This window comes from Sardina pilchardus, chromosome 18, assembly GCF_963854185.1.
Source record: "Sardina pilchardus chromosome 18, fSarPil1.1, whole genome shotgun sequence".
NCBI classification, from domain to species: domain Eukaryota; kingdom Metazoa; phylum Chordata; class Actinopteri; order Clupeiformes; family Clupeidae; genus Sardina; species Sardina pilchardus.
The window spans coordinates 29,501,896-29,516,143 of record NC_085011.1 but is presented as its reverse complement, the minus strand read 5'-3'; the positions used below and the strand labels follow the sequence as shown (position 1 = coordinate 29,516,143).

Below are 14,248 nucleotides of genomic sequence, written 5' to 3'. Positions count from 1 at the left end.
TTTGCATAGGAAGGAAGTCAAGTCATGTTAATGACATCATACGCTCAGGCTTTAGAAAGATTAGCTGATGTAGGCCTACTTCATGTTCCTGGTTCAACAAAAATATAGGACTAGACACAACCTTTACACATAAGTGACCTTGCAACTGAACTCAGCAAAAAAGTTAGTTAGCACTTGCATTTGTACATTCAAGTGAAGTCTCCAAGCACTCTAAACAATAATAAATGATTCATGAGATCTTACGTGTAATACAGATTATGATTTCATCGACTTTGACATTAATCTAGCAACGAGCAATCAGTGCAGTTGTAGGGAATCATGTTTAATGGGCAATTTTCTGTAGGCTACAGGGACAGAGAAGCCACCTTCCACAGGATTTCTTCTTTCAATTATTAATTATTGTTTATAGACATGTGCCATGTGTTGGAGTTTTGTGATGGATAGCAAACGATTATGGGAACATTGTAGGCCTATATCAAAATTGAGACACTGGGCTAGGCCTGAAACGTTTGTCGATTTTTGTTTGTTTGTCGTTTTTTGTTAGTTTGTCATGGCCTGTAATGCTCTCTCGACACTTTGAATTCAGTTTTGTTTCTACTTTTCACCTGACCAGGCTATACTTTTCCACTATCTGACTGAATATAGCCTATCGATTCCACTCGATTTCATGATCTTGACATCACAGTGACTTATCTTCAGCCGAAATTCCCAGAGGACTGGGAGTCATATGCCACAAGCAACTTCCCCACTGAAGTGCTGTTTGGTTGATGAGGCAGTCCATGTTATGGCAAATGCATCTCAGTCTTAATTTGCAGACCAAATTACAGAGACATGAATCCCCCAGTGGACAAATTAGGGCGTAAATATAGCATCCTGCAAGTGTGTGAAATATCATGGCGTCAATATTTTCTAACACTAGTCATTTATACACATTTTCATAAAACCCATGACTCAGAAATAACTAATGCTCGCACTTGATACTCTAAGCGCCGTCCTAAGATGAACAAATGCATTTTGAAAGGCTCTGTGATTTTTAAATCAGCACTCCCTCTGAAACTCAATACGTCAACTGACTTCCCATCGCTCAGTAGAACTCTAGTCAGTATTTCTGCAGCAAAATCTAGTATACATATCCCCTCTCCTGAAAAACATGGTCAATGCATCTCCTTCAGCTTCAAACATCTGTGCGAAGGTCAGAGCTATTGCCATAGGGGAAAGGGCCAGCATTTGTAAGTAATAAAACATTCTGCAGATGGAGTCCGAGAGGCAGGCTGATAAATGATTTGTGAGGTAACAGGATAGGGCGTCAAGAACAATCAATTTAATTTTTACCTATATTTATCATCAAGTGCTATTACCAATGAACATTGTCCTAGAGCCTTTTTCTGTGCCTACAGAGTCAAGCCCATATATGGACAATAGCTGTATGTAACAGGAAAAAGACGGCTTTAATAGAATGACCTTGAGCATAACCTGCCTCCAAGAGCACCTCAAGGGAATCAGACAAAAAAGGGAGAGAGAGAGAGAGAGAGAGAGAGAAAATAATAATGTTTAAAGGGTAATGCAGGAATGCATGTTAGAGCAGACTGTGAGAGACTGCGGAGGAACGCTACAACACGGAGAAAATGCACTCAAGAAAAGTTGAGATTTCAAGAGGGCTGGAGTTCATCATTTGAAGCATCTGAACACATAAGTGCCAAAAGTTCATAAATAACCCATATTTACTCTCATGATATGTTCAGCAGATCAGCAGGTCATAAATAACCCATATTTACTCTCATGATATGTTCAGCAGATGAGCTTACAAATGAAAAATATTTCACTTCTAGACTTGGGAATTACATCTCTACCTGATGTGGGCCTAAGATGTATTTATTTCTATGTAAGAGCTCTTGAGCTTCTATACTGCACACAGGAATACATATTCTTGAATTTCTTCTTGGGGATCAATAAAGTATCTATCTATCTATCTATTACAACCAAAATGAAACACTCTGTAGCAGCACCAACATGCTGCGCAATGTTGAAACGATCCTCTCAAAGCTGCTATAGCTCCTTGCTCTACTGACTGTTTCACCATGTTAAGCTACAGGAACAAACTGCACTGGTCCAATCATCTCATCACAACAGAGCTTAGTTTGATCCGCTATCGGTTCGTAGTCACAACAGCATTAAAAGAAAATCTCCGGTGAAAATATACAATAAGATACCTCGCTCCAATGTTATCTTTATAATCCATTTTAAGCTCTATAGACTTGAGAAAACAAATGGCATTTTGCCTTCTTGTTTATCATTGATTTGATATTGCACTATGTGTACAGCTCCAGATTTAGGCTAGCTGGTCCATTAGTAACACCTCTGCCCAGACACCGCTGTATATAATTATGATTATGGTGCAGAAATATCCTTCAGGCAGGCGCATTCTGTAATAACTCCACATTTTGCTTATTTACTTTTCCATAAGCAGTTATGAAATTAAATTGCATACTCCATTTTCAAAGAGCCCAATTAATTGTATTTATTCCAGAATTCTCCTTAATAAAACTTTTCCCAGTGTCAGCAGTTGCTTGACATCAAAGGTTGTGTTTACTGCCTGATGCTGCTAAGGGATGTTGAAAACAGTGAGAGATGTTGGAGCAAAGGGATGCTTCTCTCATGGGGAAAGGATAGAGAATCTCTGAGGGGGTTGATGAAGGTAGGAAATGATAAGAGGCACACTCGGATGACAGAGACAGCAGTTTGGTATTTTCTACATTTTAAAGTTAGAGACAATCCTGGTGTGGTCCTGGTGTGATCCTGGTACAATCCTGGTACGATCCTGGTACATTTTAGCCCAACAGACAATCAACACCTGTTCTGTTTGCACCAATAAAAGACTGCAAGTGAGATCAGTGTGCTCCAGTCTCCTTCCTATGTGATTCTCCTGGTCCTACTGAGAAGCACCTGTGACGGCAGATGATTAGGATTGATGCGTTCTTCATTTCTTCAGTTCTTCATTTTAACCAAATCAACACCTGGGGCCTCATTTATAAAACTTTCTTACGCACAGATTTGATCTAAGACCGTGCGTACGCTCAAATCCATGCCAACGCTCAGATTTATAAAGACCGTCTTTGACGTGGAAAAGTGCTTATCTCCACGTCAGGTTCCAACCTGACGTACGACCATTTCCTTGTGGTAGTGCCAGGGTACTGCAAGTAATCTGAGGTCCAAATGCGATGAATTCTCAAAATTCCAAGTAGACCAACGATCTCATGTAGTTCTCTACCATATGCATGTTCAATATCAGCAGAAGTTGTAAGTAGTAAGTATAGAAGTTAAAGTTTTAACTAATTCTTAAAGGTTGGAAAAGGAAAGTGAAAAAATCCTATAATATTGTAGTGGAGGCTAAAAGTGGAGGCTAAAAGTAAGTAAACGCAGTTTATTCACCCCAGGCATTTCAAAAATAGAGTTTATCAACCTCTCCAAAGACGTATTCACCTATTTCAACTTTTAACATTGAAAAAGCACACTGTATTATCTGCATTCACAATATGAACACTCATCAACACGAACCATTTAATCCACCAATCTTGAATTTCCCCTTGGGGATCAATAAAGTATCTATCTATCTATCTATCTATCTATCTATCTATCTATCTACCTATCTACCTATCTAGCCTATCTATCTATCTATCTATCTATTTTATAAACACTTGATAATATCCTCTACCATAATCAAACATATTCTGAATGCGTTATGAAACGGCGCATTACCGTGATCACAGAATTCATGGGTTACCCACTTCTTATTTTACTACTACACCCGTGCCATGCCTAGGCTATATCTTATCTATTTCATAGCATTCAAAAAAGCAGGCAGGCCATAGAGTCATCTATATATTTAATGTTCCCATCGATATTGACCATTAAGTGTCCATTTACGCTTGTTTAGAAGACGGAAATATGACTTGCGTTCATGATATTCCAAGCTCCACAACAGAAAGATAATATTATAATGTAGGCTATATATGGACAGGTATTTTTCAGCATCTTTACATCACAAATAGACATAATCTATAGATAGATAGATAGATAGATATTTTATTGATCCCCAAGGGGAAATTCAAGAATTTGGTGTTAACATTCCATTCTCACGGTAATTGCATTGTTGCCTTTATCAAACACACGCACAGGCGCATTACCGTGATCACAGAATTCATGGGTTACCCACTTTATATAAAAATATATAAAGGTAAATAGACATAATCTATCCTCTGAAAAGCAGAGTTTTGCATCTTCATAATTGCGGCCGAGTTGCAATGAGTTAGGCTATAGCACGCGTCTGATTACAGCCTGTCTGATGGCAGTGCCCAAGACCAGATGGCAATACGTGGATAATAACAATTAGGATAATGCAGGCTAAAACATAAAAATATATAAAGGTAGGCCTAAAGGTCACTGGACATTCTTGAAAGTAAACAGTCGCTGACATCGATATTGCTTGAATCCCGACGCGCAGAATGAATGAAGAATGACCGGTGACTAGGCCTACTTATACTATTCGCTATAGCCTACAGTAAAAACATAGCCTATCCATAAACGTTCGGTCTACATGACATACAGTATCTCGCTTATAATGTAGTCCGCCGTAGGCTACATGGGCAGTATCTAACCCTGGGTCATATTGGAAACGCCATACTGTACCATAACGTATAGGCCTAAATTAGTATGATGTACTGTAGGTATTTCCGTCATAAGGTAGCCTACTATGTTCTATTACCAAAGTAAACCTACTACATTTGCCACACATTGCCTACTACATTACTGCAAGCAGAAGGAATAAAAGCAAGCAGAGGACAATGGACATGGATGCATATTTCTTTCCAGAAAGCGCTGCTTGGAAAATTATAATTAATTATTCGAACTAACAGCGCATAAACATAGGTTAACATCAGATGGCATAGGCTAGGCCTTTACAGTTTTCAATATATGTATTTTAGGTACAACTCAGCCATTGATTGCATTAAAGCCTATGCTAATGATATTGATGAGGGGGCGTGTACAAGGCGGAGACCTAAAATCACCCGGCTGCGCACAAATTCACGTTCATTTGCGATTTATAATGGCCACATCTGCAAGAGTGGCGTACGCACGTTTTTTTGTGCGTACGTTCGTTTCTCTGAATCACACGTACGATCATATCAGAAATGATCTAAGATCAAATGAACGATGGTTTCTACGCAATACTTTTATAAATGAGGCCCCTGGGGCCTCATTTATAAAAGTATCGCGTAGAAACCATCGTTCATTTGATCTTAGATCATTTCTGATATGATCGTACGTGTGATTCAGAGAAACGAACTTACGCACAAAAAAACGTGCGTACGCCACTCTTGCAGATGTGGCCATTATAAATCGCAAATGAACGTGAGTTTGTGCGCAGCCGGGTGATTTTAGGTCTCCGCCTTGTACACGCCCCTCATCAATATCATTAGCATAGGCTTTAATGCAATCAATGGCTGAGTTGTACCTAAAATACATATATTGAAAACTGTAAAGGCCTAGCCTATGCCATCTGATGTTAACCTATGTTTATGCGCTGTTAGTTCGAATAATTAATTATAATTTTCCAAGCAGCGCTTTCTGGAAAGAAATATGCATCCATGTCCATTGTCCTCTGCTTGCTTTTATTCCTTCTGCTTGTAGTAATGTAGTAGGCAATGTGTGGCAAATGTAGTAGGTTTACTTTGGTAATAGAACATAGTAGGCTACCTTATGACGGAAATACCTACAGTACATTATACTAATTTAGGCCTATACGTTATGGTACAGTATGGCGTTTCCAATATGACCCAGGTTTAGATACTGCCCATGTAGCCTACGGCGGACTACATTATAAGCGAGATACTGTATGTCATGTAGACCGAACGTTTATGGATAGGCTATGTTTTTACTGTATAGCGAATAGCATAAGTAGTTCACCGGTCATTCTTCATTCATTCTGCGCGTCGGGATTCAAGCAATATCGATGTCAGCGACTGTTTACTTTCAAGAATGTCCAGTGACCTTTAGGCCTACCTTTATATAATTTTATATTTTAGCCTGCATTATCCTAATTGTTATTATCCACGTATTGCCATCTGGTCTTGGGCACTGCCATCAGACACAGGCTATGCAATCAGACGCGTGCTATAACTCATTGCAACTCGGCCGCAATTCTGAAGATGCCAAACTCTGCTTTTCAGAGGATCGATTATGTCTATTTACCTTTATATATTTTTATATAAAGTGGGTAACCCATGAATTCTGTGATCACGGTAATGCGCCTGTGCGTGCGTTTGATAAAGGCAACAATGCAATTACCGTGAGAATGGAATGTTAACACCAAATTCTTGAATTTCCCCTTGGGAATCAATAAAATATCTATCTATCTATCTATCTATCTATCTATCTATAGATTATGTCTATTTGCGATGTAAAGATGCTGAAAAATACCTGTCCATATATAGCCTACATTATAATATTATCTTTCTGTTGTGGAGCTTGGAATATCATATTTCCCTCTTCTAAACAAGCGTAAATGGACACTTTATGGTCAATATCGATGGGAACATTAAATATATAGATGACTCTATGGCCTGCCTGCTTTTTTGAATGCTATGAAATAGATAAGATATAGCCTAGGCATGGCACGGGTGTAGTAGTAAAATAAGAAGTGGGTAACCCATGAATTCTGTGATCACGGTAATGCGCATAACGCATTCAGAATATGTTTGATTATGGTAGAGGATATTATCAAGTGTTAATAAAATAGATAGATAGATAGATAGATAGGCTAGATAGGTAGATAGATAGATAGATAGATAGATAGATAGATAGATACTTTATTGATCCCCAAGGGGAAATTCAAGATTGGTGGATTAAATGGTTCGTGTTGATGAGTGTTCATATTGTGAATGCAGATAGGCCTACAGTGTGCTTTTTCAATGTTAAAAGTTGAAATAGGTGAATACGTCTTTGGAGAGGTTGATAAACTCTATTTTTGAAATGCCTGGGGTGAATAAACTGCGTTTACTTACTTTTAGCCTCCACTTTTAGCCTCCACTACAATATTATAGGATTTTTTCACTTTCCTTTTCCAACCTTTAAGAATTAGTTAAAACTTTAACTTCTATACTTACTACTTACAACTTCTGCTGATATTGATCATGCATATGGTAGAGAACTACATGAGATCGTTGGTCTTCTTGGAATTTTGAGAATTCATCGCATTTGGACCTCAAATTACTTGCAGTACCCTGGCACTACCACAAGGAAATGGTCGTACGTCAGGTTGGAACCTGACGTGGAGATAAGCACTTTTCCACGTCAAAGACGGTCTTTATAAATCTGAGCGTTGGCATGGATTTGAGCGTACGCACGGTCTTAGATCAAATCTGTGCGTAAGAAAGTTTTATAAATGAGGCCCCTGATCTCTGCCTCTTGAAATATGCTGATGGGATGGAATGATGTCTACTTTGTGTGTTTCCTATGTATGTAGCATTGTGTCTGAACATTGGGAATGCACAGGCCAAGCAATGTACCGGGCGAGGGGACCATGAGGAGAAATTCACTGAGTTGGACACAAAGTCCAGTAGATTATAATGGAGGGCAATGTCTTTAGAGGCCTGAGTTGCAGCTAGTCTGAGATGAACAATAATCAGAGGACGCAAAGACTGATTAGTTAGCTCACTCACAGAATATATCATCTGAGAAGTTTATATAATCAATATAAAAATATGTTTTGTTTAGGACAGTCAGCTGTGCAATGAATGATGAAATTATGATAAAGCACTGTAATGACTTATAAGCTTTTAGGATGGATGTTTGGCATCCACAACATATTGTACAATGATGCAGAAAAACCAAGGCTGTTTTGAAGCTCCAATGCAATAAATGAATTAAAACAACTCCAGAGACCTCCTGATCTGTTCGACTCACTCCGACAGTGACTAAAGCCTACTGTGGCATTCACTCAGAGATTCTGCAGCCCGCTCTCAAACACGGCTTCATCAAATCTGTTCTGTGAGATATTGTCAGAGGCGGCTGGCGTTGACCTTGCATCGAGAGGGATGCAATGTTCACAAAGCCTCTACTACTGCAACTCTACGACAGTGAGCTTGCTCCCCCTAATGGCTGATTTGCACTCAAACACGGCGGCTCACTGTGAGATGACATTCTGATTGATTTTTGATGCTTCACTTGACCTGTTTCGTAGCCATAAAATGAATACTTTAAACACAGACAGCAGAAGTGATTGTTTGTTGCGATGCCATTTTGTGCAGTTTATTACAAGACACAGAGCCCTCTTCTTTAAACGGGAGCTCTGAACGTCTCACTTTTTGGAGGACGCAACCCTCTAATATGGTGAATTATTGATGCTGTGATGCAAGTGTGATTTTCCTCATTAACTATTAACACCTGGACAAGAGTGAAAATGAGGGTAAGCTGAATAAATATGCCACTTGAAGAGTGAACTTGTACCAACGTCTTTTAAAAAAAAACCTTTATTAGGTTAATTCACGTCCTGGTGAAACATACTGGTTGTCAATGTTTCATTTTTTTCCCCGTCCTTGCATTCCCTGGATTCTTGTAAAAACAAGTGGCACAAGATTGATATGAACGGTAGAGAAAATCAATGAAAGAGCTTTCTGTTGTTTGAATGGATGCCTTGCAGTAGGTGAAGAATGTGGACAGCACACACAGGCTATAGGTAAAGACAGCCTATAGGGAACGATGATATGTGCTCATAGTGTGGGGGTGGTGTGAAGGCTATAGAATCCTATACTCACCTGTGTCAGGACTCAGGAGGGAGGTAAACTCAGTTCAGTGACTTCATGAACGTTCACTTTAAAGCTTGCCATTTGGGCAACTGTGAGACAGAGGGGAGCAGAATACGGATCTCTAAAGCATGGAGATCGAGGAGCGGAATGTGTTTTGTCATCATACAGAACAGAACAATGCTGCAATAAAGGGGAAATTCTGAGGGAAGGGTACGCTAGGTCTACAGGCACTATTTGACTTATTTCAGTTATTCATATATGGATAGAATATTGCCTATTTGGTAATATGTAAATATCAGATATATTACATAATGTGCTTCTATTAAAACTGTAAACAAATTAAATAAATCAGAGAAAGATTCATTGAATAAACAGAGTATAACAGGGAAAGTCTGGATTCAGATTAAAGTAGCTATGCAACATTTATTATATCTATGATATGCAAGACATTTATTGTGACAAATCCTAAAATGACCATGATATGTCATCAGAGATTAAGAAAACATGTCAAATTGAAATACTGACTTCACTGACCAATGGTACGGCCGCCAGTATATTCACAATTAAACTTTTTTTTAAAGTATAGCCCTATATTAGTGATGCTATGATGTAGGCCTTGGTTACGGAACCTTGTAGCCTAAGGACATCATTGAAATACCGATGCTTGCACGTTTAAAAAGCACAATGGTGAAATAATATACTGCTCTCGATTTCAGTGGAATGCCACTCACTCCAGAGCAAAGAAGTGACACGCCACTTTCAGTGCCGAGCTCCTGAGCTGGTACAGTGATGTTGTTCCCATGGCAACATGATCATTATTTGATGTGAGCTCTGTGCGGGGTTTACAGGAGAAGTGGCAGCACAGGGGTGAGGGCTTTTGTGTAACATTTGAAAAAGAAAGGGGGGGGGGGGGGGCGCTGATGCTAAGCTAATAAAATGAGATTGCCTGCGTGTACTAATGACTGAACTCAAAGCGGTGAGTTTGTGCGTGCCCCACATATTGGCAAGTCCACAGAGAGACAGAGAGAGAGAGAGAGAGAGAAATAGAGCACACTCTTTGAGGATCACACTTCATTAAAGTTGTGCTCCACTACCTTGCAGTGTGCCTCAACAAAGCCACACTCACATCCCCATTCTGAGCCATTTCCAGATCTTAACATGGTTAACAACAACAATGTAAACAGGCATTCAGTTAGCATCCCATCAACTCCTCCACTCCACACTGCAGACAGCAGTCGAACACAGTCAGTAACCCACACCAGTATAATCAATTGAATCATGTAGGGCTTATTGTGAAGCGCTAATTAGCATTTACGCTTTCAAGACTTTGGCAGGAAGTTGCTCACAAAAGTCAGTCCTCCTTTTATGGACATTAAAAGGAAAAAAAGTTTCCAGACTAGTGAACTGAATGTAGTATACTCTAGCAGTATGAGACAGTAGTATGAGCAGTATGTTTGACAAGGCATTCCCAGTGATTTGAAATATTTTAATCATTTATAAATAGAAAACCAACTGATATTATTACAAATTCATTATGTTTTGAGGAAGGGTTTCTCTTAATATTACATCAGGTCCAGATAAGATGCTTGTGGAATTTGGGTCTGTTTGAAGTATTAACATTGCATCATTTCTGCAGTGTTTCGTCTTACCCCAAGAACAAAACAAACTGAGTGGGAATTGAGCAGTAATTTGGTCAGCTTCACACTTGGGTAGCCAATTAGCCTGGGTAAACCCAGACAAACCTGTTGGCAAATTTGAATACAGCTTCATCTGGGTTTACCTAGGCTAGTAGCCAACACCACTGGTTGCTTTACCATCGCTTCCAACATACAAGTAATTTCCTATGTAGTAGCCACATTGTCTATAAGCTGCATTACAGTGTTTTATGCAAGTAAAAAAAAACTAAATCATATTACAGTTTTTGCCCGTTGCTTGAACACTATAGACCTATGCTTAGACTGAAGTAACACAACTTTAAGTTTTGTTGCCATATCTCAAACACCTATACCTATACCTTTAACAAAAGTGCTGCTTTGCACTCTAGTTGCAATTCTGCAACACACTTACTCCTTTATGCAACACACTTGGTCCTGCATACTACTCTCTATGTCATACATAAGACACTTCGTTCAAAAATGAAATCTCAGAGTACCATTTGTTAAATACATGTATCCAAAATACAAAACACATTGGGTAATTGCAACCACTCAAATACACACCTGAACGCACTTACTTGCAAAACTGAACACCAATCAGCCATCTACAAAAAGCCCATTGGTTTAGCCATTGGAAATGGTGATGTGAATGGTATATTTCCCAGTGTTGTGTCATTGTGTCCTTGTGTGTAGAGTTTTGGCACAATGAGTGAAGTTTTTCTAAATGTATTCAAGCAAATATGTTTTATATAAAGTAGACTAGTGTATTCCTCCTGATTTGCAAGTGTATGCATACGATGCAAGTGTGTTTCATTTTGTCACCAGAGTTACATTTTGACAAAGGATTGTTGGGTTTTGATTGCAGAGTGTAGGTACTGATAGAAGAGTTTCAATTTGGCATAGATGTGAAAGGTTTATTTCCTAGTGTTGTGTTATGTTCACTAGTGTGTAGAGTTTTGGTACGGTGAGCTAAGTTTTGCAAAATGTGTTCAAGCAATGGGCAAAAACTGTAATACTAGATTAACTGGCCCCAGTGTATTAACCTCATAGCTGAAGAAATTTTGCAAAATCGATGTATAAGCCACGGGTAACGGTTGGGAAATGATGGTAGTGTTTCTGCTTGGTGGAAAACACTGTTGCATGTTCCCCCGACGACACAGATAATGTGTGGTTAAGAGCGGCCTCCTGCAGATGGTCGCTCGGCCAGCAGGGAGCACCTCTGAGTGCCATCAGGACAGGAAGGAAGTAGACAGGACGGAATGCCCAGCCTGCTCCACTGAGACAGAGACTACATATGTCGAGTTTGACACGGAAATGTTCCAAATGTGAACTTGCAGTGTGTGTTGTATTTTCAGGGACTCTTCTGTCAGTTAATGTTTGTATCTTTTGCTACCCGGACTGTCTCACCTCACATCCACGTAAGAAAACTGTCTTTAGCTTCACCGTGTATGTTAATGGCACGGTGGCGGCTGCCTACATCATAGAAGGGGATCCAGAGTGGTTCCTGCATGGTGCTGTCTTGGATAACTAAATGGCTATAACATTAGGTTCTCAATAAACGGAGTGTTTATTGAGAACCTAATGTTATAGCCATTTAGTTATCCAAGACAGCACATGCAGGAACACTCTGGATCCCTTCCTACTGATGTAGGAGCCGCCACCGTGCCAATGTAACAATACACGTAAAGACTAAAGACAGTTTTCTTACATGTGAGGTGAGACAGTCGGGTAGCAAAAGATACAAACACGTAACTGGACAGAAGAGTCCCTGAAAAAACAACACACACTGCAAGTTCACATTTGGAACATTTCCGTGTCAAACTCGACATATTGAGGTCAGTTTTCTGTCTCAGTGGAGCAGGCTCGGCGTCCCTGTCCTGTCAGCGAACATTTCCACCGCGGAGGCACCAGCGCTCTGACTACAGTAATTATTAAGAGTTCCATTACTGTACTCCGACGCTGACGTCAATGTCCGTCCCACCCCGGCAGAGCGGAGCGGAGCGGAGCACGGGCTGTCCTACCTCAGAAACCCAGACGGACACGTTAACGTACGTAAGGCTTAGCAGTGTTTCAGTCACTTCTGATTCTCCTCCGGCGGTGAGTCTCCGTGTGCAGGGGAAAGCCCGGGGAGTGCGGCTGTTCAAGTATCGGTTTATCGGCGCTGAGACCCTCAGGGGACCACCCACCCCCCTCCTCCTCCCCCCCTCCTCCTCCTGCAGGGATGTCAGTCGGCGGGCACTCTCTGGCAACTAGTCATGGCACAGAACGGTCATTAGAAAAAGAAAAAAAAATAGGAAGAAAAAAACGAGGGAGATAACCCTCCTAAATTTGAGAACCTTCTGAACAGCTTTCACAAATTGGAAGGGGAAGTTCAAGTACAGTTCGGTGCCAATTACACACTCAGACACTCTGCACCGCTATGACAAATATCCTCTACTTAACTTTCCTGCCAAAACAGCAGGGCACTATCCCCCTCAACACAACAGCATGGCATCTGCCAATACAGAAAAGGGAGATTTTCTGTAAAGACCTTAACTGCTTTACAGGAACTCCTTTGCTGATGATCAATTGATGTAATAGGCATTCCTACTTTTGTTCTAGTGGCCAACAACATAACAGTGGTGTGAACAAAGTGGAGCATTCAACAGTACGTCAATGTACACAGACAACTTATGTGTGAATATATAAACCACTAAACAAGCAGGATGCATCTGCTATGCCACTGAACATTGATCTGTGCTCCTACAGTACGTTCACTGACCTCGAACAAAGAAGTTACGGTAAAGCTTTAAGAGTGCACGTTTGCAACGACACAGGTCCATTACAGTCAGAGCAGAGTCTTGTTGCTGCTGCTGCTGCTGATCAACCATCAACCGAGAGTACATGTCTGTGATGTTACAGGTCAGTAGCCCATTGCAGTCAGTACTGCGTCTTGCTGCTGCTGTCACCGCCGTTGCTGTTGTTGTTGCTGTTGCTCTTGCTACTGCACGAGGGTTCGGGCTCCTTGTAGAGGCGACTGAGGTGCACCACCAGGGCCTCCAGCTCGGGGTTGCCCCCCAGGTCGCGTATGAGGCGGTAGGCCTCGGCCTCCAGGTCGCGCAGGGTCTGGCGGGTGTAGGCGAAGGAGCCCACCTTCTCCAGGTGGTCCACGCAGTAGCGCTTGATGTCCACGTTCTCCGTGCGCTGGCGCAGGATGTTCTGCACCTGCCGGCTCTCGGGGCACGTCCAGATGGCGTGGATGGTGGGGAAGGAGAACTTGCCCTCGGTCAGGTCCTCGCAGAAGCTCTTGTTCTCGCTGTACTCGGCCGACGCCAGGTTGGCGTAGTCGTCGCGGATCTGGAAGTAGAGCCCCAGCGCGTCCAGCAGGGGCTTGAGGTCGTGCCGCCACTCGGAGAAGAGCTGCATGAGGCCCACGGCCAGGCCGAAGAGGCCGCCCGTCTTCTGGAGCACCATGCCGCGGTACTCGGCCTCCGTCGGGCAGGTGTAGGTGTCGCGCCAGTGGATGTCCAGCCCCTGGCCCCGGTGCAGCTCCAGCAGCTGGCGGGTGAAGACGCGCACGGCCTCCGGGTGCTCCAGCGTCAGGACCTTCTCCAGGCCCAGGAAGTAGACGTAGTTGGCCGAGTTGATGACCGACGGGACGCCGTAGATGCTGTGGGCCACGGGGAAGCCGCGCCGCAGCTTGGAGCTGTCCTCGATGTCGTCGATCAGCAGGCTGGCGTTGTGCAGCATCTCCGTCACCTCAATGATCACCTGAGAGGAATAATGCATCTATTAGAACCTCAATGATCA

The 14,248-nt window shown here is 41.7% G+C and overlaps 1 protein-coding gene across 2 annotated transcripts in view; it reads right to left on the bottom strand.

The window, feature by feature from the left end:
• Window positions 1–12,024: 12,024 nt before the first annotated feature.
• Window positions 12,025–14,248, bottom strand: part of ggps1 (geranylgeranyl diphosphate synthase 1) — a 29,855-nt gene continuing 27,631 nt past the window's right edge. For both annotated transcript variants that reach the window (XM_062519518.1, XM_062519519.1), the window contains exon 4: window positions 12,025–14,209. In XM_062519518.1, coding sequence (XP_062375502.1) covers window positions 13,379–14,209 — 831 coding nt within the window. In that variant the 3' untranslated portion in view covers window positions 12,025–13,378. The remainder of the gene's footprint in view (window positions 14,210–14,248) is intronic.